Source organism: Phocoena sinus, chromosome 18, assembly GCF_008692025.1.
Source record: "Phocoena sinus isolate mPhoSin1 chromosome 18, mPhoSin1.pri, whole genome shotgun sequence".
Classification (NCBI taxonomy): domain Eukaryota; kingdom Metazoa; phylum Chordata; class Mammalia; order Artiodactyla; family Phocoenidae; genus Phocoena; species Phocoena sinus.
In genome coordinates, this window is record NC_045780.1 from 15,499,908 (window position 1) to 15,525,843 (window position 25,936).

The 25,936-nt window shown below is 41.2% G+C and overlaps 2 protein-coding genes across 12 annotated transcripts in view; one reads left to right on the plus strand and one right to left on the minus strand.

The window, feature by feature from the left end:
• Positions 1 to 13,555, plus strand: part of SLC25A15 (solute carrier family 25 member 15) — a 39,100-nt gene extending 25,545 nt beyond the window's left edge. For 2 of the 9 annotated variants that reach the window (XR_004346637.1, XR_004346638.1), the window contains exons 6-8: positions 3,851 to 4,009; positions 5,681 to 7,761; positions 8,082 to 8,254. Coding sequence is in view for 3 of the 9 variants with exons in the window: in XM_032610941.1 (XP_032466832.1) it covers positions 3,851 to 4,009; positions 5,681 to 5,805 (284 nt within the window). In the remaining 6 variants the exon portion in view is untranslated. Of the gene's footprint in view, positions 1 to 2,478; positions 2,626 to 3,850; positions 4,010 to 4,731; positions 4,855 to 5,680; positions 8,260 to 11,076 lie in introns of those variants that run through there. The other 7 variants (XM_032610941.1, XM_032610939.1, XR_004346641.1 and 4 more) reach the window with 6 other exon arrangements.
• Positions 8,267 to 25,936, minus strand: part of LOC116742988 (phosphatidylinositol 3,4,5-trisphosphate 3-phosphatase TPTE2-like) — a 50,767-nt gene continuing 33,097 nt past the window's right edge. For all 3 annotated transcript variants that reach the window (XM_032610938.1, XM_032610937.1, XM_032610936.1), the window contains 3 exons: positions 15,976 to 16,071; positions 14,641 to 14,711; positions 8,267 to 10,008 (listed from right to left, as the gene is read on the minus strand). In XM_032610938.1, coding sequence (XP_032466829.1) covers positions 9,903 to 10,008; positions 14,641 to 14,711; positions 15,976 to 16,071 — 273 coding nt within the window. In that variant the 3' untranslated portion in view covers positions 8,267 to 9,902. The remainder of the gene's footprint in view (positions 10,009 to 14,640; positions 14,712 to 15,975; positions 16,072 to 25,936) is intronic.

The following is a 25,936-nucleotide window of genomic DNA, read 5'->3' on the forward strand; positions in this document are numbered from 1 at the left end:
CCTTTTCTTGTGTGTCCTGCCTAGAGAAATTCCTTTAACATTTGTTGTAGAGCTGGTTTGGTGGTGCTGAATTCTTTTGCTTGTCTTTTTTTTTTTTTTTTTTTTTGCGGTACGCGGGCCTCTCACTGCTGTGGCCTCTCCCATCGCGGAGCACAAGCTCTGGACGTGCAGGCTCAGTGGCCATGGCCCACGGGCCCAGTCATTACACGGCACACAGGATCCTCCCGGACCAGGGCATGAACCCGCGTCTCCCGCATCGGCAGGTGGACTCCCAAGCACTGAACCACCAGGGAAGCCCTTTTGCTTGTCTTTAAAGGTTTTAATTTCTCTGTCAAATCTAAATGAGATCCTTGCTGGGTAGAGTAATCTTGGTTGTAAGTTTTTCCCTTTCATCACTTTAAATATGTCCTGCCACTCCCTTCTGGCTTGCAGACTTCCTGCTAAAAGATCAGCTGTTAACCTTATGGGGATTCCCTTGTATGTTATTTGTTGTTTTTCCCTTGCTGCTTTTAATATTTTTTCTTTGTATTTAATTTTTGATAGTTTGATTAATATGTGTCTAGGAGTGTTTCTCCTTGGATTTATCCTGTATGGGACACTCTGTGCTTCCTGGACTTGATTGACTATCTCCTTTCCCATGTTATGGAAGTTTTCAACTATAATTTCTTCAAATATATTTTCAGACACTTCCTCTTTCTCTTCTTCTGGGACCCCTATATTCGAATGTTCGGGTGTTTAATGTTGTCCCATAGGTCTCTGAGACTGTCCTCAATGCTTTTCATTCTTTTTTCTTTATTCTGCTCTGCAGTAGTTATTTCCACTATTTTATCTTCCAGGTCACTTTTCTGTTGTTCTGCCCCAGTTATTCTGCTATTGATTCCTTCTAGAGAACTTTTCTTTTCATTTATTGTGTTGTTTATCATTGTTTGTTTGCTCTTTAGTTCTTCTAGGTCCTTGTTAAGCATTTCTTGTATTTTCTCCATTCTGTTTCCAAGATTTGGGATCATCTTTACTCTCATTACTCTGAATTCTTTTTCAGGTATACTGCCTATTTCCTCTTCATTTGTTTGGTCTGGTGGTTTTTTACCTTGCTCCTTCATCTGCTGCATATTTCTCTGTCTTCTCATTTCATTTAACTTACTGTGTTTGGGGTGTCCTTTTTGCAGGCCGTAAGTTCGTAGTTCCCTTTGGTTTTGGTGTCTGCCCCCAGTGGCTAAGGTTGGTTCAGTGGCTTGTGTAGGCTTCCTGATGGAGGGGATTGGTGCCTGTGTTCTGATGGGTCGGGCTGGATCTTGTCTTTCTGGTGGGCGGGGCCATGTCCAATGGTGTGTTTTGTGGTGTCTGTGAACTTATGATTTTAGGCAGCCTCTCTGCTAATGGGTGGGTTTGCGTTTCTGTCTTGCTAGTTGTTTGGCATAGGGTGTCCAGCACTGTAGCTTGCTGGTCGTTGAGTGGAGCTGGGTCTAGCATTGAGATGGAGATCTCTGGGAGAGCTCTTGCCGATTGATATTACGTGGGCCCGGGGGGTCTCTGGTAGTCCAATGTCCTGAACTTGGCTCTCCCACCTCAGAGGCTCAGGTCTGATACCCGGCCAGAGCACCACGACCCTGTCAGTCACATGGCTCAGAAGAAAAGAGAGAAAAAAAAGAACGAAAAATAATAAAATAAAATAGTTAAAATAAAATTTAAAAGTAATAAAAAGAGAGCAAACCAATAAACAAATCCACCAATGATAACAAGCACTAAAAACTATACTAAGATAAAAATCAGAAACAAGTCAGTGTCAGACAGCAAACCCGAGGTCCACAGTTGCTCCCGAAGTCCACCGCCTCAATTTTGGGATGATTCGTTGTCTATTCAGGTATTCCACAGATGCAGGGTACCTCAAGTTGACTGTGGAGATTTAATCCGCTGCTCCTGAGGCTGCTGGGAGAGATTTCCCTTTCTCTTCTTTGTTCGCACAGCTCCTGGGGTTCAGCTTTGGATTTGGACCCACCTCTGCCTGTAGGTCGCCCTCAGGCATCTGTTCATGCCCAGACAGGACAGGTTTAAAGCAGCGCTGATTAGGGGGCTCTGGCTCACTCGTGCTGGGGGGGAGGGAGGGGTACGGTAGTTATAATTGGAATGTGGGGCGAGCCTGTGGTGGCAGAGGCCAGCGTGACGTTGCACCAGCCTGAGGTGTGCTGTGTGTTCTCCCAGCGAAGTTGACCCTGGATCACGGGATCCTGGCAGTGGTGGGCTGCACAGGCTCCTGGGGTGGGTGTGGATAGTGACCTGTGCTCACACACAGGCTTCTTGGTGGTGGCAGCAGCAGCCTTAGCATTTCATGCCCATCTCTGGTGTTTGAGCTGATAGCCACGGCTTGTGCCTGTCTCTGGAGCTCGTTTAGGCAGTGCTCTGCCTTCTGTGGGCAGACAGGGAAGGGGGATCCCTTCTCCTCGCGCACCCTGAAACAATGGTCTTTTGCATCTCTGGCAGGTCCAGACTTTTCCCCGGACTCCCTCCCGGCTAGCTGTGGTGCACTAGCCCCCTTCAGGCTGTGTTCATGCCGCCAACCCCAGTCCTCTCCCTGGGTCTGACCTCCAAAGCCGGAGCCTCAGCTCCCAGCCCTGCCCGCCCCGGCAGGTGAGCAGACAAGCCTCTCGGGCTGGTGAGTGCTGGTCAGCACCGATCCTCTGTGCGGGAATCTCTCCGCACCCCTGTTGCTGTGCCCTCCTCTGTGGCTCTGAAGCTCCCCCCACCCCAAGCCCCACCGTGAAGGGGCCTCCTAGTGTGTGGAAACCTTTCCTCCTTCACAGCTCCCTCCCAGAGGTGCAGGTCCCGTCCCTATTCTTTTGTCTCTGTTTTCTCTTTTGCCCTACCCAGGTATGTGGGGAGTTTCTTGCCTTTTGGGAGGTCTGAGGTCTTCTGCCAGTGTTCAGTAGGTGTTCTGTAGGAGTTGTTCCACGTGTAGATGTATTTCTGATGTATTTGTGGGGGGGAAGGTGATCTCCACGGCTTACTCCTCTGCCATCTTGAAGGTTCCCCCCCACCAAGTAATAATTCCAGTTATTTTAATATTTAATAATGATAATTCCAGGTTTTACTGGAATAACATTTGTTCATTTGCTCTGGGTCTATTTTAGCAGAGAATACAGACATTATCTTCCCTGTAGGATATCACCAACAATTGGGGAAATCACCTATAAATCATCTTGCAATAAGCTTAGTAATAAATCTTGATAGTGTTTTGAGAGCAGTGAGAAGTGTACTTCTTTCTAGTTTATCCTAATTAACTGCTTGACACAACTGTATCGATGTTCGGCTCACATGAGTGGTTACTTGTTTCTTAAATACCTCCCTTCAGTGCTTGGGACCTATTCTGGGGATAGTCAAGCTCCTAGGCTTAACTGTTACGTTTAATAACTTTGCTTTTTCATGGCAAAGGAAGAATCAGAGCTGTGGGACATTAATATATTAAAATAATTAAGGGAAAGTTGAAAAAGATGCAGCCTGTGTTTCAGTGGCCTCTGTTCTCACTCCTCATGGTAGGGCATTGCCATTGCTGCTGGGGGCCTGCTGGTTCTTGGGGGGCCAGGCCTCTGGAGGACGGGGCAGGAGGGCCACAGAGACCAGCCTAAATCTGACCTGCACTAGGGCTGCCCCTTGTCCTAGAGTCATGAGGGACAGCCCCAGGCTACCACACAGAACCTGTGCTCTTAGACAGCTTGACACTTGCCCCAGAGGACTGTGTTCCGCAGCTTTAGTGTTTGTATTTGCGCCTACCTGCAGCCACTACTACACTGACCTCTGGACATATCACATCAGCTGTTCTTGAGACAAAACACTGTTTGCTCATTTTCTTCTCTAGGCCCTGTCCCTTTGATGTTAAGTGGTGGATTTGGTGGAATCTGCCTCTGGCTTGCTGTTTACCCAGTGGATTGTATCAAATCCAGAATTCAAGTTCTCTCTATGTCTGGAAAACAGGCAGGATTTATTGGAACTTTCATAAGCATCGTGAAGAATGAAGGTGAGTCTGCCAATTGCTGAAACAGAGGAGGTACGTATAGGGAGAGATCATTCGGCTGCTCGTCTTGTCGAAGTTGATCAGATGGGTGATCGCTCTCTTCCACCACCTCACTTTTCTAACAGTGTATGTAATTCACGTTTGTGGATTTGTTTCCAGACCCCTCTCTTTAGCTTGCTTCATTATTCTCAAGAATGTTTATTTATTTTGTTTATTTTTTGCTGTGTTGAGTATTTGTTGCTGTGCGCGGGCTTTCTCTAGTTGTGCCAAGTGGGGGCTACTCTTCATTGCGGTGCGTGGGCTTCTCATTGCAGTGGCTTCTCTTGTTATGGAGCACAGGCTCTAGGCACATGGGCTTCAGTAGTTGTGGCTCACGGGCTCAGTAGTTGTGGCTTGCGGGCTCTAGAGTGCAGGCTCAGTAGTTGTGGTGCACGGGCTTAGTTGCTCCACGGCACGTGGGATCCCTCTGGACCAGGGATTGAACCTGGGTCCCCTGCATTGGCAGGCAGATTCGTAACCACTGTGCCACCAGGGAAGTCCCCTCAGGAATGTTTAAAGCTCTGATTCCTAAGCTTTGGGCCAGGATTTTGTTTCTAAATAGCCTGGTGGGAATTTTTAAAGTATGTGTTTTGTCTAAGAGGACAAATGTTTCAGAGTTAGCACCACTTTTTTTTTTTTTTTTTTTTTTGGCTGCACTCTGTGGCATGTGAAACTTCCCCAACCAGGGATCCAGCCCATTCCCCCTGCAGTGGAAGCGTGGATGAGTCTTGACCACTCGACCACCAGGGAAGTCCTGCACCACTTGTTTTAAACAATATCATCAGGAGATGAGCTCTAACAGCATATCAGTAAGGCATTTAAAAGAATGTACATCCTTAATGATAAGACTTCTGCAATGAGAAAGGCACTAAGCAATTTCTGAAGGTGATTGGCTATCAGTTTTTAGTTATACAGCTAGATAAAGACTTTTAAAAGTAGTGTTTGTATAAAGCCAATTTTATGCCACTAGTGAGTAAAGACCTGTCCTTCCAGCATCCACTATACGTCTTAAAACTTGAATGTGCACTTTTCTGTCTTGATTTTGAGAGAAAGCAAGCAGAGTAACAGCATGCAGAAACTGCTTTAACCCCAAATAGAGCACAGACATCTTGCATATTACTAACAGTAACCCCTTTTAAATTTGCATTATACTTTGTAGTTTTCCAAAGTACTTACACCTCCCTTATCTGCCTGGATCTTCAGAACTGCCTTGGGCAGTGCTAATACTAGAAACAGGTCTTCCACATCAATGTCAGTGCTCTGTGTTCTGGCCCAGTGCCTCGTGGTCCTCGCCCCCCAGGTGAAGCTGCGAAGTTGCTGCTGTCCGTGGCTCTGTGGCTGCCTCCCGTCTGCCCACGTGAGGCCCCCTGCTCTGACTGATCCGCTTACCAGGAGGTTAACAGGCACGGGATCGGTGACTGTACCCGGAGCCTCACCAGCTTTGCTTGGCAGACCTGCCCTTGCCCTTGTTTCTACTAGTCTAGTTCCAGTAGTCCAGGGAAACCTGTTCCATCGCTGCTGGTTTTTAGCGCTATTGTCTGGATTTGTAACTGTAAAAATATCTGTGCTGTGTGGGTTCGTGGGATATTTCCAAGGAGGGGGAGCTCAGTCTTTGGTCACCCTTTTGTTTTCTAGGAATAACGGCCTTATATTCTGGACTGAAACCTACCATGATTCGCGCGTTCCCTGCCAACGGGGCACTGTTTTTGGCCTATGAATACAGCAGGAAGTTGATGATGAGTCAGTTTGAAGCATACTGAAGTGTTCTGGCAAACCTTGATCCAAATGAAGCTGTTTGAGGACTGCAGTTCTCAGGGTTTCAAGGAGTACAAGACCAATGTGGAATTTTTTGATTTTGTGGGAATTTTTTTTTTGTCTTCCATTTTTCTATCTTCTACCTTGAACTTTATAGAAGAGCTTCTCTTTTATATAATTTCTGCGCATAACTGTAGTGAAGTGGAAAAGTTGCTGCTCTTGTCCTTGGTGGGACATACAGGGTGGGCTGCTGGCCCTAGGTACCTAATCTGAAAGGCTAAGTAGAGCTGTATCAAGGGCTTTTGCGTAAACCTGTATGTGTACGTGCAGTGTAGATGGTTTTGTGTTGTGGGTGAAGCACAATTTAGTTCCATGTTTAATCTCAGATCTCACTAGAAAAAACCAGAGGTAACCATGTTTCATGAGGATGGTTATAAATGCTTCATCCATTCTAGATGTGGGTCTCTTTTAAAATCTACTTAGCACGTACCCTTTAATAAGTGGTTAAAGTTTTTAAAAAGTTTTCCTGTGGTGCTTGAAAACTAAGGCATCTGTCTAGATTCTAAAGAGGAGAATATACCTGCATACCGGTGTGGCTTCCATGTTCTTGATTTAAGTTTCAGAGTAAGCATCCTGGATTTTCCCAAGGTGCTCCTCTGTGGAAACAGTGCCATCCATCTTCTTCCAGGTGGGATCACATTCCACGCCTGGACATATTGTTGGGTGTGGCCTAGAGCCTTGGGGAAGCAGCACAGCCCTCGCCTGTGCCAGCCCCTCCTCCTGTCCCAGGGAGCTCCTCTCTGCTGGGCTTGAGCTCGAGGCAGGGGCTGAGGGGAGGGGCCTGTGGTGCTTTGTGAAGACTGGCTGACAGCTGCCCTGAGCTGCTGCCTCTGTGTCCTGGCCTGGGCGGGATTCCAGGGAAGTCTGTTGGACCACCGATGGGCTGCTGATCCACTTTGGACCACGCCCTCCTTGCCTCTGCCAATCGGAAGCCCTTCCAGGGAGCAGAGTGCCAAAGCCAAGAGAGGCCCTGGCTCCTCGTCTGGGGACAGAGTGGTGGTGCTTGTGGGCAAAGCGGTCTCCTTTCAGAGGGAACCAGAGTGTCGTGCTTGCACTCCCCGTGAGTGGTGTCAGGGCTGACCCAGGCTGAAGTTTGTCTCGGGATCCCTCACTCCTTACCACGCTGGAGCCTTTAATATGGGGTACTGGCTGTCATGAATTTCAGTGATGGTGGTCTCTGGGGTGTGACTTAATCAGTGAAGCAAAGGTAATTTCATTAAACTATGCTGTATGTATGCACTACTAACAAACCCTGGTTCATCTGACTCCCGTAGACTTGGGATGGGCAGCCGTTCCCTGGCCGTCTGGCTCACGGGAGCCCTTGTCGTCACCAGTGAAGTCAGCCGCCTCATTCTGTGCTGCTCCGAGACCCCCCAGGCCTCTAATAAAGAGCTCTTAATCCGTACCTGCGGCTGATGTGTTAATAATGATCCACACTGGTCTGTCCACCCCTGTCGGCAGAACGGAAGCGTTGTGTGTGAGACCTCCAGTTTCCACAAGCTTTTGTTCTCCCTGCAGCCTCGGTGGTGACTCCGGCCAGAAGCCGGAGAGGGTCGGGAAGGCCAGCTGTTGGCAGACGTTTAGCGGAGGGGGGATGCCCGGTGTTGTGCCCGATGGGCTCCAGAGCTATGCCTGGTCTTCCGTTTGCCTTTTCTTGAAAAGCAATTTTTCTACCTTACTTTTGTCCGTACTTAAATGGTCGGTAGCTACTGAGTGGTGCTTCTTCTGAACAGGCCTGGATTGAAGCAAAAATAGCAAATGGGACTGGCTTCCCCCAGGAAGTGACCTGCTCCAGAGCCCACCGGGCCCCTGTTGTCTAAGCCCTGTTGGCAGTAGGTCTTCTCACGTGTTGTCCTGTAAAGATTTAACTGAATATCTTCAACAGAAACTGTCTGAGGCAGGTAAGAGTGCGTGGGAGTAATGAATGGAAACTTGAGAGTTGTTTTTTTTTTTAACGTTTCATTGTCTTTGCTTAATTCATGGTTCAGTATTTGGGTACAGTTTGTACCATTTCAAATCTGTACTCCGGACAAAAATAGAGTAACTTGAAATACTGTGTTTAAAGAAATTCTCATGTTCTATCATTAAATTTGCCTAATAGTTGACTGTATGATTTGTTTAAGTACTTTATGGGGTAAGAACCGTCAGGAATGTTTGAGTTATGTATGGTGATATTTCAAGGTGATGGTTTTATTGCAACGAGCGTTGTTTTTTTTGTCAGCAAGATTCCTGATGTCAAATAACTACTGATATAAATGCACATTCTGTATACACTGCAGTTGCGAAACGTGGCCCACTAGAATTACTCTCCCTCCACCAGGCTGTGTATGCGATGTGACTGATTTGGCAGGATGCCATTCTATTTTTTAAAATAAACTTCTGGATATCAAGTTTTCCAGGTCAGTAAATTCTATTCAAGAAAACCAATATCGTTCTGATATATGATGATCTAAGTTTCTCAAGTTGTTTAATGAATTATTTGCACGGGGTTCTAGGAAAGCAGCCCTGCTGGAGGCCCTGAACAAGTTCTCTTTATGAGCAAAAGCAGACTAGTGTGACAGCTTATAATTGCCAGAAATTTTCATCCATTTGGGAGGGCTAGGGAAGAGAAACCCCCAGCTGTAATTTCCTTTATTTCAAAAAGCAAAATTCTGGAAAACTAGGGTTTCCCAGCTTTTGCCCGTGTTAAAAGTAGATCTTACTCCTCGCTTTTTTTCCCATTCACCTAGGCCTGCCCACTGGTCTGCCCTCCACGGATTACAGCTGCAGGAGTTTTAAAGGAAATAACCTGGGCTGCCACAGTACACTTCTGTAACCCAAATTACAGGGAATAATGCAGTCATAACATGGAAGGAGTTTGAAAGGCTGTGTCTCCAAGAGCTCTTCCCCCAAGGGGAGTCAGATTAAGGGGAGTAGAATAACCTTTGCAGCTGCGCTTTTTGGGGGCTATTTTGAGGCGGAGAGAAGCCCCTGCATGGACTTCCACGCCACGACGCTGGCGGCTCGGGGCTCTCCTCCCATCCCTGCTAGGTCGGCACCCACCAACCCTTCTCTATAAACTGTTGCTCTTGTTTCCCTTAAAAAATACTGACTGTGGCAACCTCCAGACCTCGTGGGGCTGCCAACCCAAGTGGCCAGTGGTTAGTGCGCTGTTAAAACACTGCTTAGTTGGAATGGTCTGTCCCAACCCCACAAACCCTATTTTTTTATCGTGTGCTTTTTGCAAAGTGCAAGGTTTTTCAGGAACGAGTAGTCTGTGTTTTAGCAGAGGCACTGGTTCTCATCACTTGCTACTTTTCATTTCCTGATCAATTCAACTTGGGCTAGATTGTTGAGAGCCTTGCCAATAAAAGGAAAATCACTCAAATAGTAAAGCCAACATAGAACTGTTTTCAAAGACAATTATGGCCTTAAGATAGTGGCAGTGAAAGTACTTAGAATAAAGTAGCACCTGGTACCAAAGAGAAAATGATTCCCTGTGGACACAGGACTAACCAGTGTCTATAATGAAAACTTGACCTTACTTCAGAGTTCCCCAAGCTTAGGTGAAGCTGGTTGTGAGCAGGGGTGATGGGTTTTAAAACGATCTCTGCTGCCATTCTGATGCTCGTTAATAGTTTGTAAATCAAGTAGAAGAAGGAATTAGAAATTACTTTTCTAACAAATCTGAAATTACAAATGTAAACCAAAGTAGGGAATGAATACTTGTCCAAAAATACATAAGTAAATAAACCCACAGTATTGGGGGACAATCACAATTTTTAAATGTTATTTTGATAGGAAAGTTTTATTTCTGAGTTGTTAAGTGATAACTAACGTTCCCGTGTACTGTTTCAAATTTATCTCAATACAAATGAAAACTGTGACGTATGTTCTTTCAAAAAAAACTATTGCCATTGACACTTTTGTATATATTTAATAGAGTTCTCAAGGACATATGTATATATAGGTAAATATATCAGCAAGGAAATAGGTTTAAAAGATATAAATAGGTAGCAAGGATTGGGAAGAACATGATTCTAGCCTAGAAGGGGAACTACACTTAGATAACGTCATCAAAATAGACCTCGACTGCGAACTCTGGACGGTAAATTTTCCATGCTTTTGGTTTGTGGGGATTATCCAATTCACTTCTTGAAAGATAAAGCCTAGAATAGAAAAAAAATTACATTTTATTGTAGGGCTAACAGAAAAGCCATGCTGTAGGACACCCTTGTTAGAGCTTTAAAAGAACAAGCCTTGCTGGCCAGCATCAGTCTCGACCCCTCCCTCTGCATCTAATTAGCTTTCAAAAACCAGCTCTCCCACTTTCTCTCTTAAGACACAAAAATATCATGACCTTCAGTAACAACGTGTCACTGATCCTTTTAATGTTGCCTTTTATGGAATTAATATTTAATAAATTAAATTTCTATATGTGAGAAATCAGACTAGATGTGTATTAAAACCCAGTAATAACAAGTGTCTTTTAAATGATGAAGTTGGCATTTTGGGTAAATTAAGTCTCATAATAAAAACAGCTTTACCAAGGAGTATGGAAATTCACACGTTAAATCTTCAGAAACTATGTGAGGAGAAAAGTGATTGAGCAGGTTGCTTCCCTAATATGAACATGGTGTTTTAAAGGAAAAAACTGTGCCCTTTAGCAAGAACCACTTTTGAGAAGTAGTACCAAATGAAGTTCCACCTAGACGTCTGTCTGTATACATCCAGGGGAAAAAATTGGTAAAAATGTTCCATCAAGTCCAAAGTTCACTATCAATATCCACTAAATGTGTGTGCATTGTAGATGTTTAGGCTAGGTTTTTATTTCCTGTCACCTTAGTGGACTTGAGGTGGGATTAGATGCAATCTACATTTGAAGAAAAGGCTAGGATTGTATGTCATGGGAACTGTCAGTTCATGGCACATACAATCATAACCACTTCTTCAAAACTCTTTATGATTTTTTTGAATATTATCTTTCCTTTTGTATTGAATGGTATGGTGATACCAATCTCAAATTTTCAGCACCACAGAATAGACGATGTGGAGAACTTCTAGATTTAGGAATGAGCTTCAGATATGATAGAGGTTCTTTGGAATACTCTTCAATTACTTTTTAAAAATAGATTATCCGATTTAGTTATAAGAAAAGCAGTTTTAAATGGGAGACCATTAATTTTTTGAAAGCTGTCTTCACTGATACTTACTGTGTCTTATAACTTCTGCCCTAGATGTAAGTGTGTCAACTACCTTTTAAACTAGCTGAAGCCTCCCTGGATGACACCTTCCTGTGGCATAGAATTTGGTGTTGGTCAGTCATCAGTAAATCAACACATACTGAGGACCTACCATATTCAAGGTACTGAACAAACATGGGAGGGATTTGTTGCCACACTCAAGATCTGCTTATAGTATGTTTTATAACGCAGTCCTATGGCATGGACCTTGAGGATAATGCAACAGTGGGTCTCAAGAATAGCCATATTTTTACAATCAGAGAAGACAAGGAATCCAAATCGGAAAAGTAAAACTGTCACTATTTGCACATGACATGATGTTATACATTGAGAATCCTAAAGATGCTACCAGAAAACTACTAGAGCTAATCAATGAATTTGGTAAATTAGCAGGATAAAAAATTAATGCACAGCAATGTCTTGATTGCTATACGCTAATGATGAAAAATCTGAAAGAGAAATTAAGGAAACACTCCCATTCACTACTACAACAAAAAGAATAAAATACCTAGGGATAAACCTACCTAAGGAGACAAAGACCTGTATGCAGAAAAATATAAGACACTGATGAAAGAAATTAAAGAGGATACCAACAGATGGAGAGATATACCATGTTCTTGGATTGGAAGAGTCAATATTGTGAAAATGACTATACTACCCAAAGCAATCTACAGATTCAATGCAATTATCAAACTACCAATGGCATTTTTCACAAAACTAGAGCAAAAAATGTCACAGTTTGTATGGAAACACAAAAGACCCCGAAGAGCCAAAGCAATCTTGAGAAAGAAAAATGGAGCTGGAAGAATCAGGTTCCCTGACTTCAGACTATACTACAAAGCTACAGTAATCAAGACAGTATGGTACTGGCACAAAAATAAAGATAGATAAATGGAACAGGATAGAAAGCCCAGAGATAAACCCATGCACATATGGTCACCTAATCTTTGATAAAGGAGGCAAGAATATACAATGGAGAGAAGACAGCCTCTTCAATAAGTGGTGCTGGGATAACTGGACAGCCACATGTGAAAGAATGAAATTAGAACACTTCCTAACACCATACACAAAAATAAACTCAAAATAGATTAAAGACCTAAATGTAAGGCCAGACACTATAAGACTCTTAGAGGAAAACATATGCAGAACACTATGACATAAATCACAGCAAGATCCTTTTTGACCCAACTCCTAGAGTAAGGGAAATAAAAACAAAAATAAACAAATGAAATGTAATGAAACTTAAAAGCCTTTGCACAGCAAAGGAAACCATAAACAAGATGAAAAGACAACCCTCAGAATGGGAGAAAATATTTGCAAACAAAGCAACTGGCAAATGATTAATCTCCAAAATATACAAGCTCAATATGAAAAATGAAGCTCAATATCAAAAAAACAACCCAATCCAAAAATGGGCAGAAAGGCTAAAAAGACATTTCTCCAAAGAAGATATACAGATTGCCAACAAACACATAAAAGAATGCTCAGCATCGCTAATCATTAAAGAAATGCAAATCAAAACTACAATGAGATATCATCTCACACCAGTCAGAATGGCCATCATCAAAAAATCTACAAACAATAAAATGCTGGAGAGGGTGTGGAGAAAAGGGAACCTTTTTGCACTGTTGGTGGGAATGTAAATTGATACAGGCACTATGGAGAACAGTATGGAGGTTCCTTAAAAAACTAAAAATAGAACTACCATATGACCCATCAATCCGACTAGTGGCATATACCCAGAGAAAACCATAATTCAACAAGTCATGTACCACAATGTTCACTACAGCACTATTTACAATAGCCAGGACACGGAAGCAACTTCAGTGTCCATCGACAGATGAATGGATAAAGAAGATGTGGCACATATACAATGGAATATTACTCAGCCATAAAAATAAATGAAATTGAGTTATTTGTAGTGAAGTGGATGGACCTAGAGTCTATCATACAGAGTGAAGTAACTCAGAAAGAGAAAAACAAATACCATATGCTAACACATATATATGGAATCTAAGAAGAAAAAAAAGGTCATGAAGAACCTAGGGGCAAGATGGGAATAAAGACAGACCTACTAGAGAATGGACGTGAGGATATGGGGAGGGGGAAGGGTAAGTTGTGACAAAGTGAGAGTGGCATTGACATGTATACACTACCACATGTAAAATAGATAGCTAGTGGGAAGCAGCCACATAGCACAGGGAGATTAGCTCGGTACTTTGTGACCACCTAGAGGGTGGGATACAGAGGGAGACACAAGAGGGAAGAGATATGGGAACATATGTATAAGCGATTCACTTTGTTATAAAGCAGAAACTAACACCATTGTAAAGCAATTATACTCTAGTAAAGATGTTAAAAAAAACAACAAAAAGATGTGGCACATATATACAATGGAATATTAGCCATAAAAAGAAAATTGAGTTATTTGTAGTGAGGTGTTTGGACCTAGAGTCTATAGTACAGAGTGAAGTAAGTCAGAAAGAAAAACAAATATTGTATGCTATTGCATATATATGGAATCTAAAAAAAAAAAAATGGTACTGATGAACCTAGTGGCAGGGCAGGAATAAAGATGTAGAGAATGGACTTGAGGACATGGGGGTGGCAGGGGGAAGCAGTGAGAGTAGGATTGACATATATACACTACCAAATGTAAAACAGATAGCTAGTGGGAAGCAGCCACAGCACAGGGAGATCAGCTCAGTGCTTTGCAACAACTTAGAGGGGTGGGATAGGGAGGGTGGGAGGGAGGCTCAAGAGGGAGGGGATATGGGGACACATGTATGCATATGGCCGATTCACTTTGTTGTACAACAGAAACTAACACAGCATTGTGACGCAATTATACTCCAATAAAGATGTATTTTTAAAAATGTGGCACATATATACAATGGAATATTACTCAGCCATAAAAAGAAATGAAACTGAGTTATTTGTAGTGAGGTGGATGGACCTAGAGTCTGTCATACAGAGTGAAGTAAGTCAGAAAAACAAATACTGTGTGCTAACACATATATATGGAATTTAAAAAAATGGTTCTAATGAACCTAGGGACAGGGCAGGAATAAAGACACAACATAGAGAATGGACTTGAGGACACGGGGAGGGGGAAGGGTAAGCTGGGACGAAGTGAGAGAGTGGCATGGACATATATACACTACCAAATATAAAATAGCTAGCTAGTGGGAAGCAGCCGCATAGCACAGGGAGATCAGCTTGGTGCTTTATGTCCACCTAGAGGGGTGGGATAGGGATGGTGGGAGGTAGACGCAGAGGGAGGGGGTATGGGGATATATGTATACATATAGCTGATTCACTTTGTTATACAGCAGAAACACAACATTGTAAAACAATTATACTCCAATAAAGATGTTAAAAATAGCCATATTTTTTAAATAACCAAATCACAATAAGGAAAGCAATGAAGAACGGTGACTCAAGGATTTTTTGGTTTCTATAAATTGGGCTTACGGCAATTAGCAAAAGACCTGTCATTACCTCTTACATAGACATTCGAGACTAAGCTGTTTCTACTGGATTATACCATAGCCATACCTGTTATTTTGTATAAAAGATGTATGGAACCAAAAGAAAAATGGACAGTCGTCATAGTATTTAGGAAGATCCTAAAAAGACATGGTTAAAAAAAAATTAGTTCTTCATATCCATTTTACTGTGAAAAATAATCTTTCCAAAGGGATTAAAATTCCCTTATTCATCTGTACGTTCATCAGATAACTGTAGCTGTTGAATATGCAGCACTTACCGTCAATATTATACTCAAGACACCAAGACAGAGACTTTAAGAGATTGCTGTTCCTTTCTCTCGCCATTTCTAGCAAAAATGTATTTTCTCTGTGATATTTATAAATTTAGACACTGGTCTTCTAATCTGGTTTGGATAGTGCTAAACAGAATCTACTAAGGACCTATGTCTGTTTCTGCCCCAATAATATCATCCGTTCCTACAAGGAGCAGCTACACTGGATAATTAACCATGATTGATGATGATAGAAATACCTAAGATTTCTGAAAGTGCTTTCATCTCATGACCCTTGACAATCACAAAGGCCAGAAGTCACCAACATCCCCTTGGCTAGCACCCCTACACCGGTGCTTCTGCTTAGAGACCACTGATTAAGAGAATTCAGACTGGCTCAGTTATTCAAGGGGAGCTATCCCAGCCACTTGCTTCAACACATGTACCATTTCAAACTTAGTAAATTCTCCGCCAACAGGGAGCAAGCATGGGATGCAGGCGGGCACAGGAAGTAAGCTTTAAATTGAGCAAACACAGTTACATGTTGGCAGTTCTGGTTGATGATTTAATAGGAAAATGAAACTACTGGGGCTTACTTAGAAATTTGCTATATACAGAATAATCAGACATACATTTGATAATTGGTCAGCATAAATTATACTGTAATGACAATGGCAGATATTCTTATTTTTCATAAATATTGGATTAAATATACTATTTTAAATGAATTATACGTCAATTGAGAGGAAAGCAAAATCTCCCTCACCTTCACGTATTTTATAAGTTATGGGGGGCAATGTGTTTTAAAGATACCCAAAATATGATCACTGCTATGTAGTTTATATCTTTTTTAACATCAGGGTTTTTGTATTTTTTTCTTATTTGAAAATTAATACATGTAAATTGTATACAATTTAGAAAACAAATGAGCAAAAATATAATTACATATTTTCTTTTTAAAAAAAAATTCAGTATAGAAATCTGACTTGTTTTGTCTCCCCATACCTGACTAGGGGTTGACATCTCCTATCATCTCCCTTGTTGGGAATTGTAGCAAAGGAAATCCCAAACCAGAATCATTCAGAAGACTAGACAAGATTAGCAGCATAAACTGTTTCTTGATTACTCACCGAAGAAGAGAGGAATTTCACTTTCACCTCATCATACAGAGGTGGACAGTTGGATAGATTAATTATTACTCTGTCTGTTTCAGCATCATGAACTATCTGTGGATGAACACATGGAATTCAGAATTATAAACCTAACTGATAACGAGACAGCAGTGAAGTTCATTGAGGCTTCTTCTATTTAATCAAGTACTCTTGGTCTCATAGACCAATGACTACATGTATAAATGTTAATATTTATTTCTATAAAGTTGCAATACCGTTGTTAACATTTTTAACAGGCCATCATGGTTGAGGGTTATGGTGGAACACTTGAAACGCAAAGTATTCAATTTTCTATTAGACTTTAACCAAGCAAACAATAGTGTTGAATGTGTGTCAGCTAATTTTCATATGTTGGGAATACATAAGAAGCTCAGTGTTATAGTTAGTATGCGTATTTAAAAAGCAGTGCCTAGTTGCTCACATTTTATCAAAAATGTGTTTGCTGATGGGATCATAGGCCTTGTCTGTAGCAGACTGCTGGATGGAGTGACCAAAGGTAGGCCAAGTTTCTAGAATGAACGACTTTGAAGCTATACTGATTATTTGTTACGGGTACACCCTTGTATGATAATGACACCCACAGTGAGAAAGGTCTATGCTAGGCCCTGTGAAAAATACAAAAGCAAGTGAAGACTCCGTTGATGCTTCAGGGAGTAAAACACATCAGGAACAATAGCAGAATAGCACAGAACTACGTGTTAAGCTGTATGATGAAGACTAAGGGTGCCGTTGTGTGCTTCAGGGAGGCTAACAGGAGGTGTAGAATGAGAAAGTGTCACTGAGGAGGTAGAAACTGAGATGGACATGGAAGGATTTGTATAAATTAAGAGGAGCACTGAGGCAGGATCAAGATGGTGGAGTAGGAAGATGCTCCCACGGACACTCCAAAACTATAACTACGTGTGCAACAGCTCTCTCAGAATGACCTGAAGACCAGCAGAACAGCTCTCCTACAACTAAGGATATAAAGAAAAAAACACATTGAGACAGGTAGGAGGGCAGAGATGTGGTCTCATCAGGACCCATACCCCCAACATGGCTACCCACAAACGGGAGGGAACCTCACAAACATGGAGGTTCTCCCTAAGGAGAGAGGGGTTCGAGCCCCACGTCAGGCACCTCAGCCCTAGGGACCTGCACCAAGAAGATGAGCCCCCATAACAACATCTGGTTTTGAACACCAGCAGGGCTTGTATCCAGGAGAGCTGTAGGAAACCAAGACTCTGCTCTTAAAGGGCACACACACAAATTCACTCACTTTGAGTCCCAGGACAGAGGCAGTACTTTGCAAAGTGCCCAGGCCATATGCGAAGTACATTCATTAACTTTAGGGTGTGCCTCTGGGGAGCAAAGTGCTGGCGGGCATCATTTAAACAATTCTCCTTCTACCTAGGCTGGCCCAGCACTGGCAGGCGCCATTTCAAAACAGTTGCCATCTACCTTGCTAACACCACTCACCCCAACCCCAGCATTCCCCTGCAGACCTGCCCTGCCCAAAGCAGCTCCTCCCAGCTGCCACCCCTCCTGCCATATCCAGTGGGAGTCCTTGGCTGGTTATAGTCCCCCTCCTCCCAGGGTGGGAGCCCAAAGAAGCTCCCACCCTGGGGGCCAGCCCCACTCACAACTGTACCTGCAACTGTTGTGGTTGGGCCCCACAGCCAGCCACACTGGGGCCAGCCTTGCCCACCAGTGAATGCACGACAGCTGTGGCCAGGCCACACAGGCAGCTGGCTTGGGGGCCAGCCCCTTCCACTAGTGTGACTGCAGCATCTGTGGCACCGTACAACAGGAGGGGCACACGCAGCCCACATAGAAAACATCCCTGGCTCTGGTGACTAGCAGGGATTACTCTTCTGGGCCCCACAGGAAACCTCCTACATAAGGCCACTTCTATAAAACCAGTATATGTAGCTCATCTACCTAATACACAGAAACAAATGAGGAGACAGGAATATGCTCCAAATGAAAGAACAAGACAAAACTTCAGGATAAGAACCAACGAAATGGACATAAGTAATCAACCTGATAAAGTGTTCAAAGTAATACCCATAAAGATAGATACTCACCAAACTTGGAAGAAGAATGAACACAGTGAGAACTTCAACAAAGAGATACAAAAAAGAACCAACCAGAGCTGAAGAATACAATAACTGAAAGGAACAATACAGTAGATGGAATCAAGAGCATATTAGGTGCAAAAGAATGGAAAAACAACTAGTTATGTACAAGGGAACCCCTATAAGACTATCAGCTGATTTTTCAGCAGAAACAGGCCATAAGCGAGTAGCACAATATATTCAAAGTACTGACAGGGAAAAACTTATAACCAAGAATACTCTATCTGGCAGGGTTATTGTTCAGAATTGAAGGAGCAATAAAGTTTCCCTGACAAGCAGAATCTTCAGGAGTTCACCACTGAACCAGTCGTACAAGAAATGTTAAAAGGACTTCTTTAAGAAAAAAAGAAAAGGCCATTACTAGAAATCAGAAAACATGTAAAAGGAAAAATCTCCCTGGTAAAAGCAAGCGTATAGTAAAGGCAGTGGATCAATCACTTACAAAGGTTATAAGGTTTAAAGACAAAAGTTGTAAAATCAACTATAACTACAATAATTAGCAGGTATACAAAATCAAAAGATGTAAAATGTATCAAAAACATAAAACATGGAGTGGGGGTAGTAAAAATGTAGTGTTTTTAGAACGATTTGAACTTAAGTAATCAACTTAAAATAGACTGCTATACACATAGGCTGCTATACACGAACCTCAAATTAACCACAAACCAAAACCCTAATATTGAGAAAAATTAGAAAAAGGAATTCAAACATAATGCTAAAGAAAGTCATCAAATTCCAAAGGAAGAGAGCAAGAGAAGAAGGAACATAGAAGAACTGTAAAAACAACCAGAAAATAATTAACAAAATGGTATGTAGTACAACCTATCAATAATCACTTTAAATGTAAATTCTTCAGTCAAAAGACATAGGGTGACTGATGGATTAAAAAAAAAAAAAACAAGACCCATCTATATGCTGCCGACAAGAGATTCACTTCTGATCTAAAGACACACACAGACTGAAAGTGAAGGGATACGAAAATATATTCCATGCAAATAGAAGCAAAAATTTGGGGTACCAATACTTATACAAAATAGACTTTAAAAACAAAGGCTGTAGGACAGCTACATGTAAAAGAACATTCTCTAACACCATGTACAAAAACTCAAAATGGATTAAAGACCTAAATGTAAGACTGGATACTATAAAACTCCTAGAGGAAAACATAGGCAGAACACTCTTTGATGTAAATTATAGCAATAATTCTTTGGATCTGTCTCCTAAATCAAAGGAAACAAAAGCAAAAATAAATAAATGGGGCCTAATTAAGCATATAAGCTTTTGCATAGCAATGGAAACCAATGACAAAATGAAGATACAACCTACTGAATGGGGGAAAATATCTGTAAATGATATGACTGATAAGGGGTTAATATCCAAAATATATAAGCAGCTCCTACAACTCAACAGTAAAAAAAAAAAAAAAAAAGGCAATTAAATGGGCAGAAGACCTGAATAGAGATTTTTCCAGAGAGGACGTGCAGATGGCCAACAGGCACATGAAAAGATGCTCAACATTGTTAATCATCAGATAAATGCAAATTAAAACCACAATGAGATATCACCTCAAACCTGTCAGAATGGCTATCATCAAAAAGAAGATAAGCCTCTTCAATAAGTGGTGCTGGGAAAACTGGACAGCTACATATAAAAGAATGAAATTAGAACACTACCTAACACCATACACAAAAATAAACTCCAAATGGATTAAAGACTTAAATGTAAGACCAGACACTATAAACTCTTAGAGGAAAACATAGGAAAACACTCTTTGACATAAACCACAGCAAGATCTTTTTTGACCCACCTCTTAGAGTAACAGAAATAAAAACAAAAATAAACAAATGGGACTTAATTAAACTTAAAAGCTTTTGCACAGCAAAGGAAACCATAAACAAGATGAAAAGACAACCCTCAGAATGGGAGAAAATATTTGCAAATGAAACAATGGACAAAGCATTAATCTCCAGAATATACAAACAGCTCAAGGAGTTCAATATCAAAAAAAAATCCAGTTAAAAAATGGGCAGAAGACCTAAATAGACATTTCACAAGAAAGGCATACAGATGGCCAAAAGGCACATGAAAAGATGCTCAACATCACTAATCATTAGAGAGATGCAAATCAGAACTACAGTGAGGTCACCTCATGCCAGTCAGAATGGCCATTATCAAAAAATCTAGAAACAGTAAATGCTGGAAAGGGTGTGGTGAAAAAGGAACCCTCATGCGCTGTTGGTGGGAATGTAAATTGATACAACCACTATGGAGAACAGTATGGAGGTTCCTTAAAAAACTAAACTAAAAACTAAAAATAGAACTACCATATGACCCAGCAATCCCACTACTGGGCATATACCCTGAGAAAACCATAATTCAAAAAGAGACATGGGGCTTCCCTGGTGGTGCAGTGGTTAAGAATCTGCTTGCCAATGCAGGGGACATGGGTTCGAGCCCTGGTCCAGGAAGATCCCACATGCCGTGGAGCAACTAAGTTCGTGTGCCACAACTACTGAGCCTGCGCTCCAGAGCCCACGAGCCACAACTCCTGAAGCCCAGGCGCCTAGAGCCCGTGCTCTGCAACAAGAGAAGCCACTGCAAAGAGAGCCCATGCACCACAATGAAGAGTAGCCCCTGCTCACTGCAACTAGAGAAAACCCATGCACAGCAACAAAGACCCAACACAGCCAAAAAAAAAAAAAAAAAAAAAAAAAAAAAAAAAGACACGTACCACAATGTTCATTGCAGCACTATTTACAATAGCCAGGACATGGAACCAACCTAAATGTCCATTGACAGATGAATGGATAAAGAAGATGTGGCACATATATACAATGGAATGTTAGTCATAAACAGAAAAAAAATTGAGTTATTTGTACTGAGGTGGATGGACCTAGAGTCTGTCGTACAGAGCAAAGTAAGTCAGAAAGAGAAAAACAAATACTGTATGCTAACACATATATATGGAATCTAAAAATATATATATATATATGGTACTGATGAACCTAGTTGCAGGGCAGGAATAAAGAGGTAGACATAGAAAATGGACTTGAGAATGTGGCGGGGGGAGGGCAAAGCTGGGGCGAAGTGACAGTAGCATCGACGTACATACACTACTGAATGTAAAAATAGTTGGCGGGTGGGGAAGCAGCAGCATAGCACAGGGAGATCTGCTCAGTACTTTGCGATGACCTAGAGGGGTGGGATAGGGAGGGTGGGAGGGAGGCTAAAGAGGGAGGGGATATGGAGACATGTGTATGCATATGGCTGATTCACTTTGTTATGCAACAGAAACTAACACAGTATTGTGAAGCAGTTATACTCCAATAAAGATTTAAAAAAAAAAGACAACCAACGTTGGCAAGGATGTGGAGAAAAGGGACCCTTCATACACTGTTGGTGGGAAAGTAAATTGGTGCAGTGACTGTGGCAAATAGTATGGAGGCTTCTCAAAAAACCAAAAAATAGAACTATCATGTGACCAAGCAGTCCACTCCTTGGTATGTATACAGGAAAAAACCCACTAATTCAGAAAGATATATGCACTCCAGTGTTTACAGCAGCGTTATTTACAATTGTATACAGAAAGAAACCCACTAATTCAAAAAGATATATGCACTCCAGTGTTTACAGCAGCGTTATTTACAATTGTATACAGAAAAAAACCCACTAATTCAGAAAGATATATGCACTCCAGTGTTTATAGCAGCGTTATTTACAATTGTATACAGGAAAAACCCACTAATTCAGAAAGATATATGCACTCCAGTGTTTACAGCAGCGTTATTTACAATTGTATACAGAAAGAAACCCCACTAATTCAGAAAGATACATGCACTCCAATGTTTACAGCAGCATTATTTACAATTGTATACAGAAAAAAAACCCACTAATTCAGAAAGATATATGCACTCCAGTGTTTACAGCAGCGTTATTTACAATTGCCAAGATATGGAAGCAACCTAAATGTCCATCAACAGATGAATGGATAAAGATATATATATATATACACACACATATACACCACACAGTGGAATACTACTTAGCCATAAAAAAGAACAGTTTGCTACGTGCAACAACATGGATGGACTTTGAGGGTATTATGCTAAGTGAAATAAGTCAGACAAATACTGTATGATATCCTTTATATGTGGAATATAAAAAATAAAACAAACTAGGGAATATAACAAAAGAAACAGACTCACAGATATAAAACAAACTAGTGGTTCCCAGTGGGAAGATGGAAGGGGGAGGGGCAAGATAGGGGTAGGGGACTAAGAGGTACAAATTATGTATAAAATAAATAAGCTACAAGGATATATTGTATAACACAGGGAATATAGCCAATATTTTATAATAACTGTGAATGAAGTATAACCTTTAAAAATTGTGAATCACTGTGTTTATACATCTGTAACTTATATAATATTGTCCATCGACTATAATTCAATTTAAAAAATCCCCAAAAATAAAACCAATTTTTAAAAACAAAGGCTGTGGGAGTTCCCTGGTGGCACAGTGGTTAAGAATCTGCCTCCCAGTGCAGAGGACACAGGTTCGAGCCCTGGTCTGGGAAGATCCCACATGCCGTGGAGCAGCTAAGCCCATGTGCCACAACTACTGAGCCTGTGCTCTAGAGCCCACAAGCCACAACTACTGAGCCCGCAAGCCACAACTACTGATCCCACGTGCCACAACTACTGAAGCCCACGTGCCTAGAGCCTGTGTTCTGCAACAAGAGAAGCCACCACAATGAGAAGCCCGTGCACGGCAACAAAGAGTAGCCCCCACTTGCTGCAACTAGAGAAAAGCCATGCACAGCAATGAAGACCCAATGCAGCCAAAAATAAATAAATAAAATAAATGTATACAAAACAAAAAAAGGCTCTAACAATAGACCAAGGGAAAAAAAGCATTACATAATGATAAAGGGTTCAATCCAACAAGAGTATATAACACTTGTAGATATTTATGCACTCAACATAGACATACCTAAATAGGTAAAGCTAATATTAACAGACATAAAAGAGAAATTGACAGTAATACAATAATAGTATGGACTTTAATATCCCACTTACAGCAATGAAAAGATCATCCAGGCAGAAAGTCAAAAATGACACGTTAGACCAAATGAACTTAATAGATTATAAAAAACATTCTACACCGAACAGCAGAATATATATTCTTTTTAAGTGTACATGGAACACTCTTCAGGATAGATCACATGTTAGGCCACAAAACAAGTCTAAATAAAGATTAAAACCATACCAAGCATCTTTTCTGACCACAACAGTACCAAACTTGAAATTGACTCTAAGAAGAAAACTAGAAAAAAAACACACACACAAACACGTGGAGACTAAACAACATGCTACTAAACAATCCAATGGGTCACTGAAGAAATCAGAGAAAATTTTAAAAACACCTTAAGACAAATGAAAATGGAAACACAACATTCCAAAATCTCTGGGACACAGCAAAAGGAGTTCTAAAAAGCAAGTTCATAGCAATACAGACAAAACTCAAGAAACAAGTAAAATCTCAATCTAACCTTAGCCCTAAAGGAAGTAGAAAAAGAACAAAGTCCAAAGTTAGTAGAATGGAAAAAATCATGAAGATCAGAACAGAAACAGAGATTTTTTAAAAATAGAAAAGATAATTAAACTAAACTGGTTCTTTGAAAAGATAAACAAAACTGACAAACCTTTATCCAGACTCATCAAGAAAAAAAAGGGAGAGGGCCCAAATAAAATCAGAAATGAAAGAGAAGTTACAACTGATACCATAGAAATACAAAGGATCATATGAAACTACAGCAACAAATTAGAAAACCTAGGAGAAACAGATAAACTCCTAGAAACACACAATCTTCCAAAACAATCAAGAAGAAATAGAAAATCCAATAGGTAGATTTCTAATAATGATATTGAATCAGTAATCAAAAAACTCCCAATAAAGTCCAGGACCAGACAGGTTCACAGGTGAATTCTACCAAACACTTAAAGGAGAGTAAATATCTATCCTTCATCAAAATATTCCAGACTTGGGGCTTCCCTGGTGGTGCAGTGGTTGAGAGTCTGCCTGCCAATGCAGGGGACACGGGTTCGTGCCCCGGTCCAGGAAGATCCCACAGGCCGCGGAGCGGCTGGGCCCGTGAGCCATGGCCGCTGAGCCTGCACATCCGGAGCAGCGGGAGAGGCTGCAGCAGTGAGAGGCCCGCGTACTGCAAAAAAAAAAAAAAAAAAAAAAAAAAAAATTCCAGACTCATTCCATGAGGCCAGCATTACCCTGATACCAAAACCAGACAAAGACACTGCAAAAAAAAGAAAATTACAGGCCAATATCCTGGATGAACATAGATGCAAAAATCTTCAGTGAAACATTAACAAACCAAATTCAACAACTCATTAAAAGAATCATACACCAGACCAAGTGGGATTTATTTTGGGGATGCAAAGATGGTTCAACATCTGCAAATGAAATTAATATGATACACCATGTTAACAAAGGATAAAAATCATGATCATCTCCATAGATGCAGAAAAAGCATCTGACAAAGTTTAACACCCATTTATAAAAAAAAAAAAAAACAAAAAACTCCCAGCAAAGTGGGTATAGAGGGAACGTACCTCAATAAGATAAAAAGACCATATGTAGGGCTTCCCTGGTGGCGCAGTGGTTGAGAGTCCGCCTGCCAATGCAGGGGACATGGGTTCGTGCCCCAGTCCGGGAAGATCCCACATAGCACGGAGCGGTTAGGCCCATGAGCCATGGCCGCTGAGCCTGCGCGTCCGGAGCCTGTGCTCCGCAACAGGAGAGGCCACAGCAGTGAGAGGCCCGCATACCGCAAAAAAAAAAAAAAAAAAGACCATATGTAATAAATCCACAGCTAATATCATACTCAGTGTTGAAAAGTTGAAAGCTTTTCCTTAAGATAAGGAACAAGACAAGGATGCCCACTCTTGCTTTTATTGAACCAAGTATTAGAAGTCCTAGCCCCAGCAATTAGACAGTAAAAAGAAATAACACAAATCTAAATTGGAAAGGAAGAAGTAAAACTCACTATTTGCTGATGGCATGGTACTATATATAGGAAATGCTAAAGACTCCACCAAAAAACTATTCAGATAAATGAATTCAGTGAAGTTGCAGGATACAAAAGTAATGTATAGAAATCTGTTGCATTTCAATACACTAATAATGAACTATCAGAAATACAAATTAAGAAACTTCCATTTAAAATTGCATCTAAAAGAATAAAATAATTAGGAATACGTTTAACCAAGGAAGTGAAAGACCTGAACTCTGAAAACTATAAGACATCGATAAAAGACGTAAATGTGACACAATTAAATGGAAAGGTATACTGTGCTTATGGATTGGAAGAATTCATATTGTTAAAATGTCTATGCTACTACCCAAAGCAATATACAAATTCAATGTAATCCCTATTAAAATACCAATAGCATTTTTCACAGAACTAGAATCCTAAAATTTGTGTGGAACCACAAAAGACCCCAAATAGGCAAAGTAATCTTTAAAAGAACAAAACTGGAGGTATCAGTTTTTCTGACTTCAAAATATATCACAGAGTTATAGTATTCAAAACAGTTGTTACTGGAACAAAAACAAATACATAGATCAATGGAACAGGATAGAGAGGCCAGAAAAAAATCCACACTTATGGTCAATTAATCTACAACAGAGAAGACAAGAATATACAAAGTGGAAAAGAATCTCTTCAATAAGCAGTGTTGGAAAAACTGGACAGTTACATGCAAAAGAATGAATCTGGACCACTA